Consider the following 23,663-nt stretch of genomic DNA (forward strand, 5'->3'; position numbering starts at 1 on the left):
TGGAGTTCTGCCTGTCTATATTGCCAATGACTATCATAGGAGTCCACAGCAACTTAATGAACACAAACAGCTTACAACAAAATGCACCAAGTCTCAGGTTCCTATCTTGTCTTCCTTTTAGAATATCACCAAACAGCCAGTTTTCAAGCTAAGCATGGCACTACATGTTAGTAATTCCAAGACTCTGGAGGGCAGGGGTGGGAGAACTGTTTCAAATTCAAAGTAATCCTGGGCTACATACATAGTAAGTTCCAGATCAGCCTGAGCCACATAGTGGCTTTTTTGTTTTGTTTTGTTTTTGTTTTTTCAAGATAGGGTTTCTCTGTGTAACACTGGCTATCCTGGAACTCACTCTGTAGACCAGGATGGCCTCGAACTTAGAGATCCACCTGCCTCTGACTCTCAAGTACTACCACCAGGCCATAGTGACAATTTTGTTTGTTTTTGTTTTTTGAGACAGGGTTTCTCCGTGTAACAGTTCTGACTGTCTTGGAACTTGCTTTGTAGAGCAGGCTGGCCTCAAGATCCACTTGCCTCTGCCTCCTGAGTGCTACTGCCACTAGGCTAATAGTGACAATTTTTAAAGTGAATGTCAAAGGCAAATGTTTAAGGCAGGGGATGACAACTATTGCCATGGGTTAAGTCTGGGTCCCACTTTTGTACCAGAGCAGTGACCCCCCCCCCCATTTTGTCACGCTGCCTCTGCTGTGGAAATGGCGTCTATGAAGTGAGGTCGCCATCACCTTCACAGTGGACACCCCCCTCCCCCCGTTTTGTCACGCTGCCGCTGCAGTGGAAATGGCGTCTATGAAGTGAGGTCGTCATCACCTTCACAGTGGACTGAGCACCTGGACTGTCATCCTGACTACAAAGCACCAGAAGGGATTCCAGGCCGAAGACAGCATCCTGCTCCAGTGACAAGAGATCTGGAAGAAAACATTAAGGTTCAGGGTAATCAGGAGAGGATTAACACACACAAACACAGAGAGAAAGATACATCAAGTCTAACACAGGAGACACAGATGTAAGTGTAACGTTGCTGGAAAGGGGAATGAATGATCAAAACATGAATGCCCTATATGAAAAATTTAAAAATAATTTTATAAAAGCACATGCAATAGTTCCCAAAATATAAAGGTTATCTTCAGATACCCTCTTTAACTCCACCACATTACTGAAGGTTATAAAATACTCACATTAAATCACCAGGTAAAGTCATGAAGCCATAAATAAAGAGACACTGAAAGATCACTCACTACCAGCTCAGCTAAGAAAACACTAGGAGTGGAAACCCATCAGACAGACCGTGCAGGTGCCCTAAGAGGCAAGCCCTGGTGTATCCTGCAGCCGCAGCACCACACTGCCAAACGCCTGAAGGTCCCTGGGGCTGTAACCATGACAAGTGACTCAGGTCACTAAGAACATCCTGTAGTTTCCTAAACCACATGCAAGAAACGCTTTTACAAACTCAAGTATTCAAACCAATCAAAGTGTGAGAATGTTTCCCAAGTTACTGTGGGGCCTTGGCGAACAGTGTGAAGAAACACTGGGACTAGGAGCACACAGTGCTGAGGCAGGAGGAGGAAAGTTGAGCTTGTGGCCCCCATAAAGGTCAATGAGCACTGAGACACATTTACTGTTCAAAATGTACTTGCCATTCTTGAATGCAGGCATAAAAAATTTCTAGTCTTACAGTTAAAAAGATGTCAGGAAGATAATAAAATATATCCTCCTTGTTTGTGCAAATCAGCTCAATGTTGCATTTACCTAGAGATGAGTTCTGTGAAAAATGAAATCATGTTCCTGAGAGCTCAACCGCCACTAAGAGAAAGTACTTGCTACCTGTATAACCTGAGTTAACTTCCAGTTGCTGTGTAGGTGAATATACATCTTATGTAGGCTGTCCCTGTCCCCAGTACCACACACACCACAATGAACAGAGGGAGGAAACAGGCAATGCCCTGGAAGACACTTCAACCCCACAGTGCAGTCACAAGCGCTCACACAGATCAGGCTGCTCTAAGACACTTGCATTAGAACACATCAGTGCACACATGCTAAAAATAATGGACTGAGGCCGGGCGGTGGTGGCGCACGCCTTTAATCCCAGCACTCGGGAGGCAGAGCCAGGCGGATCTCTGTGAGTTCGAGGCCAGCCTGGGCTACCAAGTGAGTCCCAGGAAAGACGCAAAGCTACACAGAGAAACCCTGTCTCGAAAAACCAAAAAAAAAAAAAAAAAAAAAAAAAAAAAAAAAAAAAAAATGGACTGAACAACCCAGCCACAGGGCTCTGTCCAAGCTGCACTCAGTAGCCATATAAACTAGTTCTGAGTGCACTTACCTTTCTCTTGACAAGACACGATTATATTAGTTAGCACTCTCACTCCATGAGCCGCGATGCCCCTGTTGCTATGGTAACAGCACTCTTGAGCTAATTTGACTAAATCGGAAGATCTGGGAGAAGAACCTACATTTCCTAAAGGAGAAAAAAACAACAACACAGATTACATTTCATTCATACAGTTTAAGAACACAGTCACTTGCAGGTTCAATTTTCTGTTTTATGAGAAAATTTCCAGTTAACAGTATTCTCTACCTCAACTTCATTAATAATACAACACTACCATTTTCTTTTCCTTGGTAGGGGTATGTCACCCGTTTCTCAATGACTGTATTTTAAAATCAATATAGGCCTTTCCCCATAAAAGCATTAATGAAAATTGACTGAGAAACAGTACAAAGCCAAGACAACTCCAGGCTGCATTTCAGGAACTGATGGATTCTCATCCAAATGAATGACACCACTGTCATCTTCCTGTCAGATAAAGCAAGGTCAAAGAACGCTTTGCTTGCTTTTTCTAGCCCCAATTTGCTGGTTTTACCTCAGAAGGTTCACGTGAGAATCCGTGACCACACAGCTGTCAAGGACCTGGATTCTGTGACTCAACTCTATTTTTATACAAGAGACCAGTTCAAAGACTTCCAGGAGCCATCATCACAGTCACGAGACCAGTTAACCACGTGGCACTCTTCTACAGTATCGGAACTCAGATTTCCAAGTCTGATGTAAGTCCTACACTGCAGATATTTTAATTTATAAGGCTGAAACTCTTGGTCTTAAGTGCGTGAGCCTCAAGGAGAATCGGATCTGACTTTTCTGCTCCTCTTATGACTACTGTCCACTTCAGCTGTCTCTCAGCAAGAGGACCTTATTTCCTGACACTGTTGAATATTACAACAGGCATGAGCCAAGCCGGTTCCAGACAGTGTTGGACATATAACCACTTACTGATTGGATGTGACAAGATTAGGTAAAACCCTTGTGTTTTAAGATGGACAAAATATTACAAAGCTGAAATTACACAGCCAATTTTTTTCAGAATTGTGGAAAATGAACTCCTAGGGTGCAGCCATTCTTTTTCTTGTTCATGTGATGTTCTGTAACTTGGTATGTTTTCCCTCTTAATATTAAAATTTACTACAAGAAAATCTGTGAGAGAGGGAGGTAGAAAAGCCCAGAGGAAACAGAAATCTCTCCAAATCTCGTAAGCCAGCATAAAAAATTGCTGACTTTTTAGAATATTCCTTGTGTAACTTTATTTCCCTTTATGCTCATCAATGCAAACTGAATTTTACACACCATTCAGATATGTATATAATGGCCAATATCATGCTTTTAAGGCATAAGGTTTTTTAACTTTTATTTTATTTATTATTATTGGTTTTTTTGAAAGTCTTTTTTTTTTTTTTGGTCACAGACCAAGCCTTGACCTTTATTATTTAAAAAAGCTGCATATTTATTTCGCTTTCTGACTCTGTGCTTGTGCTTCACACCTTCACAACAATTTTCTGCTCCTCAATAAGGAAAGCCGCTTGATCCTGTCGCGGACACACTTGGCACACGGGACCCACCGTAGGCCCTGCTGATGTGCTTCTGGATCTTAGACAACCTCAGTCTCACAGCATGAACCCCTCGACGCCTGCCTGGGCACACACCACATGCGGACTTAGGTGCTTTTCCAACCTTCTTGGTATAAAGGTAAACTTTACAGTCCTGTTGCCAGGGGTCCAAGACAGCCTGGTTTTGAGAGGCTGTGTTGAAGGAAAGCCTACGACGGCATGTCAAGCGCTGGACCATTCTGAGTGCCTCTCGCACCGTCCCCGGAAGAGCTGAAACAGTCTTCTTATCCCTGGCTGTCTTGAACTCACAGAGATTCCCTTGCCTCTGCCTTCCAATGCTGGGGTTAAAGGCCTGCACCATCATGCCTGGTGATTTTTTAAAAAATTTTAATTATAACTCATTTGAAATAATCTCCTAAGACAAAGTCACATGGTTCTAGAGGCAAGGATGTTAACTGTCAGCTAAAAAAACAAGAATAACTGATTTAAAAAGAATAATTTGCAGGCAAGGGTGGCGCACGCCTTTAATCACAGTACTCGGGAAGCAGAGGCAGGCAGATCTCTGTGAATTCGAGGGCAGTCTGGTCAACAGAGTGAGTCCCAGGACAGCCAGGGCTACAAAGAGAAACCCTGTCTTGAAAAACCAAACGAAACAATTTAATGGAAACACGCTGGATAGCTGATGTACTACTGTTCATAGAGAAAGCTATGGCAATCTTGCCCAACCTATGTGATTTTTTCTTCTGTTTTCTTTTATTAAGGGTTACTTATTTTTTTCACATCTAGCTAGGCCTGGCCATATGGCTTCCTTTGGCTAATAAAGACAATAGATGAAACAGAATAACTTTTATCTGGCAATATCAAGCATCCTGAGAACGAGCCCACACTAGCTGAGAGTCAAACAGAGGAGAGAGACACCTCAGGCATCTCAGCTAAAAGCCGGCACCTTCTAGACCAGTGGTTCTCAACCTGTGGGTCGCAACCCCTTTGGGGGTTGAATGACACTTTCACCGGGGTCACATATCAGGCATCCTGCATATCAGATATTTACATTACGATTCGTAACAGTAGCAAAATTACAGTTATGAAGTAGCAACAAAAATAATTTTTTTTTTTTTTTTGGTTTTCCGAGACAGGGTTTCTCTGTGTAGCTTTGCGCCTTTCTTGGAACTCACTTGGTAGCCCAGGCTGGCCTCGAACTCACGGAGATCCGCATGGCTCTGCCTCCCGAGTGCTGGGATTAAAGGCATTCGCCACCACTGCCCGGCAACAAAAATAATTTTATGGTTGGGGAATCACCACAACATGAGTAACTGTATTAAAGGGTCACAGCATCAGGAAGGTTGAGAACCACTGGTCTAGACCATTAATGAGGTGACCTTTGACTACACAGTTCTGTCAAGTCTCCAGAGGACTGCAGCCACGAGTGACTCTGGACACACCAGAAGTACTAGTGGAATCCAATTAAAACTGTTGAATGATGGAAGAAGAGCAAAGACAACAGTCATAGTTTTAAACCACAAAATCTCAAATACCTTGTTATATAGAACAGGTTAACAGCAAGTAGCTCACAGGATTGCTAGACAGACTGCAACACTAAGGTTAGACTATCGAGAGAAGCTAAACAGCAGCCAAGATCAAAGCCCCAAACCCATATGTAATCTACCGACACACTGTGGCCTCATTATTGGTTCTAGGTCACAGTTTATACAGATACCAGAGGGACCAGCTGTGACATACAGCCACTCTGGCAGTTCCTTCAAGAAACCAAATGTCTCATGGTCACTGTCTATCACCACAATGGATTCTCCAACACTTACACTTATTACTAGTTCCCAATTCAGTTTGTTGCAGGAACCATTTGTCCAGACCACATATGGACCCTCACAGCCAAGGAGATGTAGAACATCATGAGAGCAATAGAAACATCATACTTTCTAGTTCCTGTCAAGACATATGGCAGGAATTCCCTTTACCCAATAAACTCACACCATGCAGTCATATAGTCATAAAAGGAACAATGAAGTGTACATTAGAGTTATTTAATTGAGTTCAAATTAACTGATTGGAAAAAGTAGCAACAGAGATGCAACAAAACTTTCATTGAAAGAACGAAACACTTTAACCTTGAGTCTACCGGATAGGCAGTCTCTCCTTAGGTACTAACAAGGCAGCTCTGATGCAGGGCACACGCTTCTGCTACGATAGGTGCTAGATAAGATGCCGCATCAAATTAATCATCAGCACACGGCAGGTTCCCAAAGGGAAGCCTTGCCTGGCTCACAGCTTTCCAGAGGAACCTGAGACAGGAACACAGGTAAAGGAATCCTCACATTATCTTTGCCTCACCTGGAACTACACTGAAGTAATGTTTGATGGCGATGGTCCCTGATAGCGTGGAAAGAACAGACAGCATCCCTAGTTTCAAGCTATCATAAGGAGTCTGGAGGGCACATTCACAGAGGGCCTGAAATGCAAGGGAGAAATGAACATTAAAATTTAACACATCAACACATACGTATTTCTATACTCTCAAACTTATCTAAGTTCGTTAGCGTCCCTCTGAAGACATGACGACCAGCTGTAGTGTGGTGCTCTAGAACAGGAAAAAGAACACAGGTAAAACAGAGACCCAGAGAAAGCACAGTGTGGTGGCAGGATGACTTGCTAGCTAGTTCATTTATCTTTTCCTCCTCCTTTCTGGTTACATTTTCCCAGTGCTGAGGTTAAACTCGGGGCCCATTCCTAACAAATGTACTGCACTAATAATGTGAATTGCCAATAAAGGGGAACTGGGTATGGTGCTACCTTCTCAGTAATTCAGTACATGTGAAGCGCGCTGGCTCCGGTTGGTTTGGCCATTACTCTGCTGACAGCCGCAGCCTAAGGTACTGCACAAACACGGTGCGGGCCTGTCCTTCACTGCACTCAACAGCAGCGTGTGCTCAGAGCACAAGGACTCTACTTCTTCCTGGGGATGTAGGCCTGTATCAGGATGACTGTCTTGTTGAATTAAACTAATTCCTAAACTTCAGAAAATAAGCAAAACTTACAAGGAAAAATTAAAAATTTTGGAAATCATAAATGTAGTAAGGTCCCAATAAAACCATTAATAGGATTTGGGGAGGGATGTGATTTAGAACATCTAATTACAAATATTACATGGGAATTTTTTTTTTTTTTTTTTGAGACAGGGTGTTCAGGCTGGCCTTGAATTCACAGATATCTGCCTGCCTCTGGGTGCTAGGAGGATTAAAGGCATACACTACCACTTCAGCATGGAAAAGAATTTTTTTTTAAATTCAGAAAATTTCTGTCAAGAAATAGATGCAAATACATACCAGAATTTAAAATATGTTAATGACATTTCAAATCAGATGAATCACTTAACTCGAAGGAACAACTGGTCAATCATCTGGATAAAATAAAACTAAATTATTTTCTTATGGTTAATAAAAAAATACAACTATAAAAATTATTAAGAGTCAATGTGATGCCAGGTGTGGTGGCACATGCCTCTAATCCCAGCACTCAGGAGGCAGAGTCAGGCGGATCTCTGTGAGTTCGAGGCCAGCCTGGGCTACCAAGTGAGTCCCAGGAAAGGCGCAAAGCTACACAGAGAAACCCTGTCTCGGGGGGGGGGGGGGTGTCAATGTGATGCCAGGTGTGGTGGCGCAGGCCTCTAATCCCAGCACTCAGGAGGCAGAGGCAGGTGGATCTTCTGTGAGTTCAAGATCAGCCTGGTCTGCAGAGCTAGTTCCAAGACAGCCTGGTCTACACAGTAAGCTCCAGGCCAACCAGGGCTACATAGAGATCCCTCAAAAAATAAAATCAACAAAGAAAGTCAATATAGAGTAGGCTGAAGATACAGTTTGGTTTGTAGGGTACATGCTTTGCATGCATGAGGCCCAGGGTCCATCCCGAGCAGTACATTAACCAGGTGTGGTGTCATGCATCTGTAATCCCTGCACTTGAGAAGTGGAGGCAGGAGCATCAGAGGTGCAGGTCATCCTTGATAAGATCTAGTCATTTTTAGGACAGCCTGGGTTATGTGAGATCCTATTGTGACCCCTCCCACCAACAAAACAAAACAAAAAACAACACAAAAGGTCAATATGGAAAAACCTAATTGACAAATTACATCACATGAGGCCAGGCAGTTCACACAGGTTCCTGCTAATAATAAACAAAACCCAATGAAATTGGTATAGACACACTTTATAAAAACCCACTTAAATATTGAAGGTATTTAAACTCACCCATACTTTTTAAATTAAAGGTATTATTTTAATTCCTCTTTTGGAAACTCATGTTCACAAAGGTTTGCCAATGCCAAAAAGTCAGAGTACGAGAAATGATTCTAATTCCTACCAGTGAGGCTGGAACACAAAGGGACACTGTACAGCTGGGAAGACCTCACCACTGTCTGCTAACAGCAATGTCCCTAAGGTGGACTGTTGCTGTGAGCAAAGCTTCAGAGTGCACACATAGCAAGCACATTCTCGCCTGTGTGGGAAAGACAGGCACAGCTCCTTGCGAGCCAGGGGAGACATTTACTCATGAATAGTCATCACCTCTGCAGAGGAAACCAAGAGAAGAAGACCCGTGTGCCTCACTCACTGTCCAGCTTGAATTCTGGGAAATTACCATGTTCATGGATCTATTTTTTTTCTTTTCTTTCTTCCCTTTCTTTCTTTCTTTTCTTTTTTATTTTATGAGACAGTGCTTCTCTGTGTAATAGTCCTAGTTGTCCTGGAACTCACTTTGTAGACCAGGTTAGCCTCCAACTCACAGAGATCCACCTGCCTCTGTCTCCCAAGTGCTGGGATTAAAGGTGGGCACTACCACTGCCTGGCTCATGGATCCATTTTCAACCAAGAGAAAAACCTACTCAAACAACTGCATCAAAAGCAGCAGCTGCAAATAGGAGCCCGGGACCAGGAAGATTCGGCAGACCGCTGTAAATGGGAGAAGACAGTCAAGGCGTGCAAACAACGCTGACAATTACACCAGAAGGGGGGTGCTCGCTGTGCCTGAGATAGGGTAAACGGAGGACGAGGTCAGACTGTGGAGAGCCCTAAGAGTTAGGCAGAGAAATTTCAATAGAATGAGAAAGGACAGAAGGAAGCTGCCGAGAAGAGTAATGGCTGGCAGAGCGCTAGAGAAAACGACTCTGGCAAGGGTAAAGAAGAGAGTTGAAACTTACAGACAACCTGCACGTTAGGCAGTGACCCACGTGGGCAATGAGATGGCTAAACTGTAGATTACAGGATAGAGATGAGAGGTATTTGGGGCTTTTGGGAGGGGGATGCTTGGAATTGAATCCAGCCTTGTGCATGGACCACACATGCACTCTACACTGACTACATTAGGAAATAGGTTGAACATGAAAGATCCGATTAATATTAAAAAATTTCAAACCTGGTGGCCAGATGTTGAGTCCATTTATGTAGACTAACACTCTATCGATTAGAAGAGAAGCCAGTTTTAGAGGATGGACAGAAGGTAGGAGATACAAAATCCAAGAAGCAGCAGCCACTAGACATTTGGAGTCTGAGACCTACTTAGACTACACCACAATTCTGGTTCTTCTGTTTGAATCTGTGATTTGAGTCACAGAAATCTTTGAATGTCAAAGTCTTTACCTGTATGTGAGAGTAAATATTTATAAAGAACTGTTGGTTTTTACATAAAGTATCTGTGGAAAAATGCAGGAAATCAGGCACTGGTGGCCACTGGGCAAAGGAGCTATGTGGACAGCAGAAGCACATCACTGAACGCCTCGGCAGTTCAGGAATTCTCCATGAGTGCATTAACATTAGAAAAAACTGAATCAGAGCTGGGATGTGGCTCAGTGGTAGAGTACTTGCCGACTGTGGATGAATACCACAAAAGAAAGAAAAAAATAAAATTTAAATTTAAAGTAAAAGTAGGGCAACATCTAATGTCTGTAGGATTGAAGCCAGTGTTCTGCAACCTGAGAAACGATGATGCCAGAAAACACACAGGCTGAGCTCGGTGAACTGGGCAGACAGGTGGAGGCTCCACACATTGGTATTGGGACACATCAGAACCACAGAACTTCATAGTGGATAAGGGGGTGATAAGTACAGAGGAAACACATGCCACAGAATGGGAAGAGTATGTAGCCATAACTGGTAAGTGTCAGGAAAGAGAAGGGGCAGTTGGCTGTGTTGAATGCCTTAAAAATCTAAAGTGATGTAGGTAGAAAAAGATGATTTAGTATTATCAACACTGATGGTCTTTTTAAATGTCTCAACAAAAGTAAAAGGGAAACAGATCTAAATGCAAATATATAAAAGAGAAGTAATTTACAAATACAGCTTCTGAAGTCCAAATGAAACACTTTTAAAAAACGATTACTGCTTAAAACTATAGCTTTTATGTAATTTTTTTAAAAAAAAAATTCTACCATTTGAAAAGCTAAGCAAAACATGAGAAAATATTACACTTTGATAAAATTACTTAGAATATAACCATCTTATCTGTTTTGGAGCACATTATCAGAAACTTAATCATGGTCTCAATATGCACAAAATGACTCAAAGCTTCATTGATCCAAATTGGAAAAAAAAAAAAAAAGCTTCACAGAGCAAATCACAAAGTACCTTAGAGATGTCACATTAGTCACATTTCAATGATAAAATAGGTTTCAACTATCTAGTTCAAGGACATTCCCCATCATTCTCACAGGATCACTTTTAATATCCACAGAGGGGTCAAACAACTTCTTTTAATGGAATCTCTCACTCACCTATTGCTTTTCTCCTGATTATCTGGTCTAAATATTCATCCCCTCAATTCTGGTTCAACTCCCTGCTCCAGCCAAGGCTCTGTGTGGAATCTGCTGTTCTTTGCATTGGTCTCTAGATACAGGTTTCTTCTCTATCCTGAGTGGGACTGGCCACCAGGGACGTGTTCCAGAAACATCATGAATAGATCATCGTCAGAGCTGGCGAGAAGGCTTGAGAAGTAGGGGCACTTGCCGCCAAGCCTGACAAGCCGCGTTCACTCCCCAGAACCCACACAGCGGAAGGCAGTAACCCAGTTAGACAAGCTATTCTCCGACTTCCGCATTCATGCCAAGGCATATGAACGCCCACCCTGGCCCAACAAATAAATGCGTATTCTTAAAAGGCTACATTTCTTGTAATCCCATTTATACAGTCTGTATGACAAAACTGTTTTAACTTTGTGACTATTATGTACGTATTATATGTATGTAACAGACAGGTAGGATGGGCATGTCACGGCACACAGGTGAAGGTGAGAGCATGCCTTGGTAGTCTGTTCTCTCCTTCCACCTTCACGTGAGTTCTGGGGATTGAACTCGGGTTGTCAGGGTTACAAGACAACCGCTTTTATGTGCTGGGGCAGAAATCAGATTGGTGTTCTTAGGAGCTGGAGAAAGGACGGCTCTATAGACAAATCTGAGGAAGCTTTGGGTGAGGACAATGATCTGCTCTTCAGTTTGTGGCAGTGGTTAGAGGAATGAATAAGTGTATAAAAAAGTCATCAAATTGTGGACCCAGAAAGCTTTCTATAAATAAATTATACCACAGTAAGTTTTAAAAATGCATTTCAAATTAATGGCAATGATAACATTACACAACATAATTTATGGGATATGGTCAATATGTGAAACAGGAAATTAATAGCTTTAAGTGTTTCATTATTAAGCAAGAAAAATGAAAATAAAACACTGGAAAAGCACAAGAAAGCCAAGTTCCTGGAAAGTACAGTCAGCGTGGAACACAGCACAGGGCACTGGGTGTGTATGCTGAATCCAACCTCAGCACTGTCGAAACCAACCAACCAGAAAGAAAGGAGGCAACAAGAGGGTATGCACAGATGGACAATATTAAGAATAAAGTAAGTGTGCTATAAACTGAAACATTATGAGCTGGAGAGAGTGACTCCCATGCAACGACTCACAAGGAGGCAGAAAACATCACAGCGATGACCAGAGTAACGGGACACGTTCTCAGTGTTTCCTCGGTAGTCTCAGACTCAGGTGAGTTTATGGCACAGTAGCCATGCCCTCCGTGACTGTTTCTAGCTGCTACAGAATGTGGAAAGAGAAAGCACCCAGCTCATTTTAATAAGACTGTGTAGACTCAACTCTAAAATCTACTGAAGTCCAGGAAAAGGAAAGGTTCAAAATTATCTTACCCATCATTTAGCTTTTCAAAGAGCCTTAGAAACATATTTGTCTATAGCCAGGAGGTGGTGGGGCACGCCTTTAATCTCAGCACTCAAGGAGAGGCAGGCAGATCTCTGTGAGTTAAAGGTCAGTCTGGTCTACAAAGCGAGTTCCAGGACAGCCAGCACTACACAGAGGAACCCTATCTCAAAACACCTCCCTGCCACCGCCACCAAAAAAGAAAGGAAGAAATACATTTGTCAGCACCACAGCACTGCTGCCCTCAATCTCTCAACTCCCTGGCAAGCCTCTGCTTCTAAGTGTAACTTTTTTTCTGCTTCTGCAAACCTCTTTCCTCTCATTCTCATCCACATGCAATCACTATTTTTTCCTAATTAACTGAAATGAATAAATAGGGCTGGAGAGATGCTCAGTGGTTAAAGACACTTGCCCTCAAGCGTGATGACTGGAGTTCAACCCCTGGAACCCTCATGGTGGATGGAGGAGAACATCAGCTCCCATAAGTCATTGTCCTCTGATCTCCATGTGTGCACACACACACACACACACACACACACACACACGCTCATCCTCCCAAACAGATAAATAAGTATGAAAATAAACGAGGAAAGTCACAAGGTGCTTTTTGTTTTGTTTTTATAAGTTGGTACCACTTGCCCACCCACCCACCCACCGACATTAGCACCATCACCCTGTTCTCTTCCTGACCTGTGTGAAATCACCCAGGACACTGGCTCCCTTTCAGGCCCATCTATCAAGGACACTGCCTTGTATGCCTCCTCTCTGGCCACTTCCATCTGTATGAAGCAGGCTGTCCTCTTCCCAGCTGACAACAGCAGCAAAACCATTCTGTGTTGGTAAAGACAGAGCCAGGCTGCAGTCCTCTGGGAGAATGCAGGTGCAGTATGGTATGACTCTACGCTCTGACTCTCAGCCAATAGGCCAGGAACAACAGTATCTCATGACTACTAATTTATTTAACATTTATTATAATAAAGAACTTTCAAATAAAGTAGTCCACATTGCATTAGTCAGATACAAGGTCCATTCATCTCAATGACTTCTATTCAGTTAGAATAGTCATTCTGAAGCTGTGGAACTTCACATTGGATTTTACACTTTCACTATTTTTATGCATTTATTCATCAACAAACATTAAAAAAAAAACATGACAGAGTTAAGCTAGGAAAACTGTTAGCTTTACAATCTCTCAGCACTCAAGTGTCTCTCTCATTGTTATCCACATCCTTTCTACCATGTTCTTTCACAAGCAGTTATCCAATCTGGAGGCTTTAAACACTATCTGCACCCTGGTGACTCTCATTTTGCGACATCAGCTGTATCTGCTCTCTGAACTCCAGACACAGATGTCCTTAACTTCTCCAATTAGATGCCTCTTGTTTATTTTCTTTCTCAGTGTCTTATGTATGCAGATTTTTTTCTTTCTTTTACTATTTGATGATGTCCTACATATACACAATACACTGTGAAAATAGTCACCTGTTACCCTCTCTTATGCCCCACCTACTCCTACAGACCTTCTTCCTGACTTGTACCCTCCCTACTTTCATGTCCTATTATTTGGGCAGCTCTTGTGCAGGGAACCAAGGCTGTTGTATGTTCATGATCACACTGGCCATGTCATATCCAGAACATCTCAAACTCTTACTCTTCCCTTCAGGAAATGAGACTCCAGTTTACTCATTCTAATGGTGACTCCATTTATGGAAGGCAAAACATCTTAGAGCAGTGATTGATTCTTAACCTTCCTAACGCTGTGAACCTTTAATAGAGTTGCTTATGCTGTGGTGATCCCCAGCCATAAAATTTTTGTTGTTACTTCATAACTGTAATTTTGCTACTCTTATGAATAGCAATGCCAATATCTGTGTTCTCTGATGTTCTTGGGCAACCTTCGTGAAAGGGTCGTTCAATCAAAAAAACCCAGGAGGGTCATGACCCAGTGGTTGAGAAGTACTGTCTACCTTTATTTTATTTGATTTATTAAAAAAAAACATACATCATTGTGGGGGAGAGGTAGGGGCCGCAGAGATGGCGCAGCAGTTTAGAGTAACTTGCAGAGGACCCGTGTTTGGTTCCACACACTAGGTGGTATTGGTGAAATTATTAAGGCCACTCCATGTAGTTAAAAGGGAGGTTTATTTAGTGGCATAACTTACAAATGAAGGGATAGCTAGGTTGCAGGTTATGGGAAAGACACAGCACAGTCCGGCGGTGTTCTCTGGAGAACTCTGCTCAGTCTACCTCTAGTGTCCAGGGTCCAGGAAACAAGAGAAGGCGGCGGATCCAGATCTCGGGTCTTCAGGGCCCTCTCTTGGCCCCGCCTTGTAGGCGTGACAGTTACCGAAGCCTCAATGGAGGTTGGAACTTCTAGATCAAAGCTGGAATGGCTACCTACTACATTTCCCTTTTGTCTAAATTAAGAAGGTTCTAACTTAATACAAGACTATATACAAAGGAATGGTTATCAAATATTGTCCAGGAGTAATGAGGGATAATGACCTAGATAAGATGGAACTACAATCAATGCGAACAATATCAAGCAAGAAACACATACTAAAATCCAGAGAAGTCAAGAGCGTAGGTAAATGGCATGTTATAAAGATCATTCCAAAGGGTATCCTATCCTAAAGAACCTGAATCTAATACTTAATATATTCTATCTAAGATATCACACACACACACACACACACACACACACACACACACACACAGTTGTAACTATAACTGCTAGTCTTCAATCCCATCAAAGACCTGAGAAGGAATATAATGGTACCTGATAAATGCAAGATGGATGCAAGCAACTTTCAGGAATCTTGCAAGAGTAGACCGAGTCAGCTGGCAGCCTGGACAGTCACCTAATGTTTCTCAGCATTGTTGGTGCATTCAAATTGGCTACAGGCCTAGAGTATCTGACAGACCATTTTCAGAAGCAGGATTTCTGAAAGACCATCTTACAATGGCTACCCACTACAGGGTGGTTCACAACCTCCTGGATGTCCAGCTCCAGAAGGATCTGATGCCTTCTGGCCTCAGACGTCATCTGCACTCACATGAACACACATTCAGATGTCAAATAAGCAAGACAATTATCTGATGACAGAGGGACTAAAATACACATGGCAAGACACAAGTGTATAAGGATTTTGCTATGGTTTGTTGAAATTTAAACCACACTGAAGTATTAGGGGCAAAAACTTCATCTGACCATGGTACACCCTGGCTCAGGTAACTCAGTGTTTCTTTTTCTTAAGTACTACATACCTGAATATTCTCCTTACTCCAGGTGTGTGGTGTCTTATTAGCAAGTAGCTTCAGATCCTGCACAGCAAGTCTCTTCACTGCTTTCCTGGGGTCATTCTTCAAATACTGCAACAGAAGCTGGATCTACAAAGACAGCAAAGTCACTCTGTGAATGGTGTCAGTGGGGACAGTGCTACCTAGGCTCTTACATTACAGAGAGAACCCCTTCAGGTCAGAGCTCTCCCTATTAGCTAAGGACTAAGGTTTGAACTTCTTTCTCCTGGTACACAAATGGTACCATAGGATCTAGCATTAAGATACACCATCCTTTCTTTCCTAATAACAACACACTCTTCTACATATTTCCTAGTGTTTCGTTGTCCTACAGGGCTCACAAGAATAGTACTGTAGGCTGGGCGGTGGTGGCGCACGCCTTTAATCCCAGCACTTGGGAGGCAGAGCCAGGAGGATCTCTGTGAGTTCGAGGCCAGCCTGGGCTACCAAGTGAGTTCCAGGAAAGGCGCAAAGCTACGCAGAGAAACCCTGTCTCGAAAAACCAAAAAAAAGAATAGTACTGTAAATATAAATATTAAAAAAAGAGAAATTCAACTGACCTTTATAAAAGAGACCTTAACATTATTAAAATGTAGGGTTGCTTCTTACTTTTTATCACAAACTAAATGTGTACATTTACAGATAAGCAGTAAAAGAAAGTGGAAATTACCTGCTTGGGTGTGTCAACCAAAGAGGAGGCTGCAAGAAGAGTAAAAGTGTGCAAGGACACGATGACCATTTTGGTGGAGGGGTAGGCCGTGACCAACTGCTGCAGGAGCTGGCGGGCACTGGAGGCCAGGATGGCGTCGTGGTGCATGTGCTGCAGGATGGGGATCAGCTTTAGCTTCAGGTCCACTGGTGTGGCTAAGCCTGAACACAACAAATGGCTTCAGGTGTCTGATCACAACTTCATGATAGTTCACAATTTTTTAAAACTAAAAATAAGAAAGGTCTGATTTAATTAGCTAAGTTTCATTTAAAAACAATTAGTACAAGCTGGGCGGTGGTGGCACACGCCTTTAATCCTAGCACTTGTGAGTTCGAGGCCAACCTGGTCTACAGAGTAAGGTCCAGGACAGCCAGGGCTACAGAGAGACCCTGTCTCAAAAAATAAACAATTACCACAATGTATCATAATGGTTGTAACATTAAAGATAATTAACTAGAACTAATCAGTAAGTTCAGTAGTTTTTCAGAAAGTATGGTAATAGAAACTGCTTTATTTATTAGTCTTTGGAGACATGGTCTCTATGTGGCCCTGGCTGGCCTGGAACTTGCTATATAGACTGGCTGGTCTTGAACTCATAGAGCTCTGCCTCTGCCTCCTAAGTGCTGGGATTATTAAAGCTGTGTGCCACCATGCCTGGCACACTGCCTTTAAAAGGCACAGTAGGGCCAGCAAGATGTTTCTCCTGCTTAGTTCCTGCCCCTGGGCCCTAGAAGGCTGTAAGAACTGCTGGGACTTGGGCCACATTAGTCACTAGCAGGAGCTACCTAGCCCTTAAATGGTTCCTCTAGAAACCCCCTTGAATCATCTGTTTTCAGAGATCATATGAACACAGCAGGCCTTTCTTATATACCTACTCAGGGGCTGCAGAGATGGCTCAACTGTTAAGAGCACTGGTTGCTCTTCCAGATGACCTGGGTTTGAGTCCCACCACTCAAATGGTGGCTCATAACCTTCTGTAACTCCAGCTCCACAGGATCTGATGCCCTCTTCTGGACTTCATGGGCACCAGGGCGAGCAGGGGGTGCACACAGATACATGCAGGCATAACACCCTTACACACAAAATAAAAATTTAAAAAATAAAACACAAAACCCTGCTCAGTGAATGAGTGATGTTCTTTCTGATGTCACAAAGCTAGCCTCACAGGAACACCGTTTTGGTGAAAGAAAAAAAAAGGAGGAAGAAAAGACAAAGGAATAAAGGGACAGGCTAAAGCTCTACCTTGTTCTCTGAGTGCTTTTTAAAATTATTTAAGTGAGCAAATTCTCTACCTTTAAATTACAAATAAAATACAGCTTTCCCAGAGCATACTCTAGAGAGGCAAGACAGCACAAAGGTTAAAAGCCAAGACCAAATGGCTTGATACTCTTTAGTTGTGTGACCTTGAACAGATCTCCGTGTGGAAAGATCTGACACATCACCAAGCTGCATGGCACAGCAATGCCACTTCTCAGAAGGCAAAGCGAACAGTGCCCCTGAGAACATACAATGCTGTAGCCAGAGCTCCTTTACCAAATGCTGTAAAGATAATACGGGATTAACACATGAGCTATCCTTTAGGTGAACTAAGTCATGATACAGAATTGGGACCTGATTTTGGTTGCAAAACCCTGGAGGGATGTTATCAGACAGAAGCCCTGGCTCTGGGTTCTGCTGGCACTGACGTCCCTCTCTGCATGCCGCGTCCTTTCCTTCCTCCAGGTTACTTCACTAGGGCTCTGGGATCAAGCAGGTAAAGCAGAAGTCCTCCTACCGCCCATCATGTCACCTGTGCTCGGGCCTCTCTCCCTATCAGTTCTCTCTGCAGTCTTTATACATCCCGTCTCCTGTACCTGTCCACTGCTCACTCAGCTCCTGACTAGAACTCAGGACACAGGACAGAAAGGTCCTTGCTTTATTTCTATACCTAAGTACCTCGGGCATTTTTGGCACATAGAAGATTCTTAGTATTATTTTAAATAATGACTAGCACACAGTAAATACCTAATAACCATGAACAACCATTATTAACAGGACTCCTATTAAGTCTCTTCATATTACTAAATAAAATGTACATACCTTGAATCATTTCACTGATTTTGTTACATATTCCTACAGCAAAATCCCTTTGGAAAGAGAAAATTGAAACAATTGGCAAAAACATTTAAAAATCAAAAAATTAAATGAAATTAAGTTTTATAAGTGCAAAGAACACAATTATCACAGGAGCAATACTCCAAAATGGCAGCTAAGACTGCAGGTTCTGCCAGTCCTTCCAGTCCTGCACTGAGGAGACGCAGACCTGTGGAGGCTGCTTCAGTCTACTTCTCAGCAACCCCATTGAAAAGAACCAAGGTCACCACTACCACACGTGTGAGGATATACCTTAACACACAAGCTCTGACTATATAAGTAATAAACAGCCAGTCCTTAGCATTGAAGGGGCTGAGACGCACTAGGAAATACAGACAGACTCTTCAAAGACCAAACTACTTAAAAGAAGCTATGTTCCAAGACACAGATTCTTGACTCTAACAGAAATATCACCCAATATCAAAAACTTAATACCATGAGCATTTGAGATAAAATGTTATATAATATGGGAGAAAATATAATCAAACTTGGCTCATGCAGACCAACTAAGTGATGTGCAGGTTTTGCAAGTACAGCTTGCAGTTAAATGCAAGTCTAAATAAAGTATTTCCTGCTGCTAAGGTATGTTCTGCTGAATTCAAATCAACAGTGGAGTTTTCCACACACTAGACAATGTGAAGACTTCATCTCTTGACAGCTAATGCAATGTGTGCTTTCTTCTGCTTTCTAGAATTTTCTTTGTTATTTTGTGGTGCTAGAAATCAAATCCAGGACTTAACACACACTCAGCAAGGCTCATTAAGCTGCATCCCTAGTCCTAGAAATGTCTTGGGTGATGAGTTTAATGTATGTTCATGATTGACCCAGTGTGCTGAATTCTTCAAGTATACTTGTATTATCTCAGACCACTCATTTTAACTTGCAGAGCATTGCTATGCATCAATTAATCAAGATTTTGATATCTTGAAGCTTTCCCTGTGTCAATGCAAAAACATACCAAGTTGTACAACACTATCACTCAAGCCAAAGAGCTGCCATCTTCATGAATTCGGTTGTGCCTGCTGCCATTCCCTCACAGAAAGGAGAGACAGGGAGGGCCCTAGCATCCTTACCTGAACATCCAGCCACTGCTCCCAAACAGTTATATGCAATTTTGTCCTAACTGCATGTGGCCTCGGAGTCTCAGGAAGGAGCTAGAGTATGTGCAGGGAGAAGATTAGGGGAAGGGGACTAGATCCACAGGTATGGGGACACCATCATCCACACTGAAGACTTTTCAGTGTGGTCTCTTTGGGGACACCACACTCCTGTCAAGCCCTCACCCAGGTTCCTCAGGGGAAACTTTGGTGAAATGGAACTCAGGATTGTCTTTGGGACCTTACAGGAGGGGCAGATGCTGCCTAGTCCCACCAGGGAAAAACTTCTTGCAGTATACTTTGCCTTGCTTTGTGGTAAAACTTTGAAATCTTTTTCTCAAACTTTTTTTGTATAATTAAACAATACCTTCATATGAAAGAAAATGTTTCTGCAAACTATTTCTGTTATACTTAAGGGAGACTCATTGGTTTGAAAGGGAAAGACTTGTTTTCTCAGCCTTTGGTTATACTAGAGATGGAGTTGCTGAAAAGATGAATTGGGATTCCTAACTCAGTCCATGCTGAACCTACCCAGCAGCTTACAACCACCGTCCAGTGACCTCTTCTGCTCTCTGTGGGCTCCAGGTACACATGTGCAAATACAGCAGGGTAAAGCGGGAGGTGTCCCAGACATGCAAGCAAACACCCAAGAGCAATAGAAGACAATCGGAAGTAGCAATTTTGGATTATGAAGGTGTTTGTGCTCTTCAATAGACATCAATAGCAGCTTCCCAAAACCAGGCCATGAGGACCTTGTCTTTCTAGGACCAACATTTGTATTTTCTTCCCCTAACATGTTTTAAGACTTCTTGGAAAATACATCTCCTCATTTACATCTTTCTATAATACAGATATTGATTAGTTATTTTTTCAAAAACTCCCCTGGAAGCCAAATTACTAAAAGGCCTAAGCTTACTTTGACTGTGCAGAGAAGTTCGCGGCTGCAAAAACAGCAGCTTCAACTTCTACGTTATCGTGAGAATCCAAACTCTGTCGAATACTGTGATGGGCATTCTTCCTCTCAGGGATGATTGATGCCAGACTTCCCAACATCCTACAGAAACAGAGAAACCCAAGATCACAAATATAGTTAAGGAAAAGGAAGCCAAGCTAGATTATTAACTCAGAAAGTTTAGGTCATTCTATAAACTTCAGGTTAAAAATTATTAGTTTTAGGAATCTAGTAACAACTCAAATCTAAGCACATCTGTATGCTGAAGTACATCAGAAATATTAAAAGAGCTTACCTAGCATAAGCTAAATTTCCTTTCCCTCTCCCACCTCCTCTCCTTCCTTTCTTCCTGGCCCTGGGATTGAACTCAGGGCTTTATACATGCAAGGCAAGTGTTCCACCCCTGAGATACATGCCCTCTTTACCTTGTCTCTGACACATACAAACTACATTTCCAAAAAATCATTCTGAAGTACATCTCAGGTATCAGAGCCCAGAAAAGAACTTTTGAATTATTAAAGCATCCCAAATATCAATTTTCTAGTGTTGCCTAAAAAGTCCACTTTAACAAAGTATTAGGAATACAACATATCTGTTATTAAGCAGAATCACAAAGTACAACAGACATCCTAGATTTTTTATTCCACATCAATAAATACCAGCATGATGGTTTTTTAATCTACCACATCAGTAGATTTTTCCCGAGGTGGAGGATGCCCCCTACAGCTTAAGCCAGTATCTGCAACAGTGAGGGAAAGTAAAGTCTAGAAAACACAGGGGCCAGAGACAGCTCAGTGGGGACCTGTCGCCACACCCGCCAACCTGAATTCAGTCTCTAGGACCCACATGGTAGAAGAAGAGAACTGAATCCTGAAATCTGTCTTTTGTTAGCACACTAAATAAAAAAATGTAAGCAGGCAGTGGTAGTGTATACCTTTAATCCCAGCACTCCGGAGGCTGCAGCAGGCAGATCTCTGAGTTTGAGGCCTGGTTTACAGACAAGTTCCAGAACAGAGCTACTCAGAGAAACCCTGTCTCAAAAAGTCAAAAAAACAAAAACAAATAACCACACAATACAGAACCTTCTGCAAGGACATCCTCAGAGAGAACACATTCATTAACATCTATCCTCTGCAGAGTTCGGTTTCTTCCTAACACAATCCTCCTATTAATACTACTGAAATGTTTTTCTATGAAAAAGTCCCATGAAAGCAGGCAAGACGGCACAAGCCTGGCAACCATCTTCAGAACCCATGTAAAGGTGCAATGAGAGCACCGATTTATAAGAATTGTCTTCTGACCTCTACACATGCACCCGGGCATGTGTAAGTGCACACTCACACACAGTACACACACATGCTTATATATATATTCCACCCCCACTTTTTTAAAAAAAACAGTTGGCAGGGTGTGGTGGCACATGCCTTTAATCTCAGCATTCTAGAGGCAGAAAGAGGTGGATTTCTATGAGTTCCAGGCCAGCCAATACTACATAGTGAGACCTGTCAAAAACAAAACAAAAGTCGAAAGTGTGCATGGTGTTATTATTCATATCAAAGACAGTGTCATGGCAGTTCACCAGTGAGTTGGGACAGGAACAAGTCTCTTTACACCTGAAGCTCTCTCCAGCTGACCAGAATACATGGACATCTTTTTCAAATTATAAAAATGACTTCTTTTTTATCTAAAAATGGTTTATTCATTTATTTATCTGGTATGTGTGTGTGCCACAGCACATATATGGAGGCCAGAAGGCAAACTCTCAAATCTCCCACCATGTGGGTTCCTGAGACTGAACTCAGGTCTTCAGGCTTGGCAGCAAGCACCTTTACCTACTGAGCCATCTTGCTGGACCGAGTCTTTCCTTTTTTAAAAGCAACATTCTGAGAACCTTATCATACAAACTGAAGACTATACACAGCAGTGCACTGTTGTAAGCAGTCACAGCTTAGTTAATTGGTTCCCTCTGCCAACAAATGGGTGGATCTCAGAGCTATATTGTCAAAGCAAAGTATCTCATTCTCAAGCATATAACATTTGATTTATACTTAAAGAAAAAAGTAATGCTGAAATATAAACTAATAAACACAAAAATGAAAATTATTCTGCTCCTAGCTTTTGGGATCTGAAAGAGGTCTTTATTTCCTATGTGGTATGTAAAATAGTCATACAAAAGGACTGGTATGCAGGATACAAAAAAGAAGAGAGAGAGGAGGAGGAGGAAGAAGGAAGAAAACAGTAGCACCGCAAAAATCTAAACAATCTAATGAAGGAAAGTGGACAAAAGACAGGAACAGACACTTTATGAATGGCTAAAGGCACACGACCCAGTGCTCCAGATCACCACGAGGGCAATATAAACTTAATTCACTACGCACATTAGAATGGCTAAGAGCTAGAAAGCAAACAAATAAACATGACCTATAACTAGTGATTTCACTCAAGGGGTAAGGGCAAGGGACTAGGGATCTAGCTCAAGTAGCAGAGTGATTACCTAGACTATCCAAAGCCCTGGGTTTGACCCCCCAGCACTGCATAATCCAGCATAGTTGTGCACACTTATAATCTCAGCACTTGGGAGATAGAGGCAGGAGTGATAGTTTTGTGGAAGTTCTGAGGCTCAGCCTGGTGCTTACAAAGTGAGAAACGACTAGGAAAGGCGCAATATGCTTATATATAGAGAAACCCTGTCTTGAAAAACCAAAAAAAAAAAAAAAAAAAAAAAAAAAAAAAAGACTACCAAATTAGCTTGTAGTTATACAATGTTATACTACTCAGCACCAAAAAGGCATGATTCTGTAACAGTGCACATGTGCAGTTCCATGGGAGGCTGAGACACATCAGGAGTGTGGGTCAGTCTGGGCTACATAGGGAGAACCAGTCTCAGCCTGCCAGCACCCCACGAGGAAAATTACTGATACACATGGGTTAATGCTGAGTGGAGAAGTCTTATACCAATGGCTATCCATGCTCTAAGAGCATTAGACAAGGCTCCCTAAGAGTAAAATCACAACAGTGGCTGCCTCTGGGAAACTAGATTTGACATAAGGTAATCAACCTGTGGGGAAAAAATCCAAGACTACTAAATATTCTCTAGAGAGAGACTTTGACCCTCTCATATCATGTTGCCATTGGCCACACATATAGTTGGGGCTACTATAAACACACCTTTCTTTTTCTTTGGGGGGACGAAGTGTTTGGTTTTTCACTTTACAAACCCTCAGGACCCTTGATGCCGACAGCTGCAGCTTTTCTGTCTGACTGAGTGGACATCTCAGGAAGAAGCATAGGACCTGCGGGAACTTTCCCTTTGCTATTCTTCAAGTGGTGGAGGGTTACTGCAAGACTGCAGCTCCAATTTCTTTTCCT

The 23,663-nt window shown here is 42.4% G+C and overlaps 1 protein-coding gene and 1 pseudogene across 1 annotated transcript in view; both read right to left on the bottom strand.

The window, feature by feature from the left end:
* Ints7 (integrator complex subunit 7) overlaps positions 1–23,663 on the bottom strand; it is a 54,791-nt gene that overhangs the window by 22,687 nt on the left and 8,441 nt on the right. Inside the window, 7 exon segments of the mRNA XM_028882854.2 lie at positions 829–926; positions 2,342–2,476; positions 6,250–6,367; positions 15,371–15,493; positions 16,074–16,273; positions 18,192–18,238; positions 20,259–20,396. Of these exon segments, the coding sequence (XP_028738687.1) occupies positions 829–926; positions 2,342–2,476; positions 6,250–6,367; positions 15,371–15,493; positions 16,074–16,273; positions 18,192–18,238; positions 20,259–20,396 (859 nt within the window).
* On the bottom strand, positions 3,798–4,434 carry LOC114702417 (annotated as a pseudogene).

Source organism: Peromyscus leucopus, chromosome 15 (genome assembly GCF_004664715.2).
Source record: "Peromyscus leucopus breed LL Stock chromosome 15, UCI_PerLeu_2.1, whole genome shotgun sequence".
In the NCBI taxonomy this organism is placed as follows: domain Eukaryota; kingdom Metazoa; phylum Chordata; class Mammalia; order Rodentia; family Cricetidae; genus Peromyscus; species Peromyscus leucopus.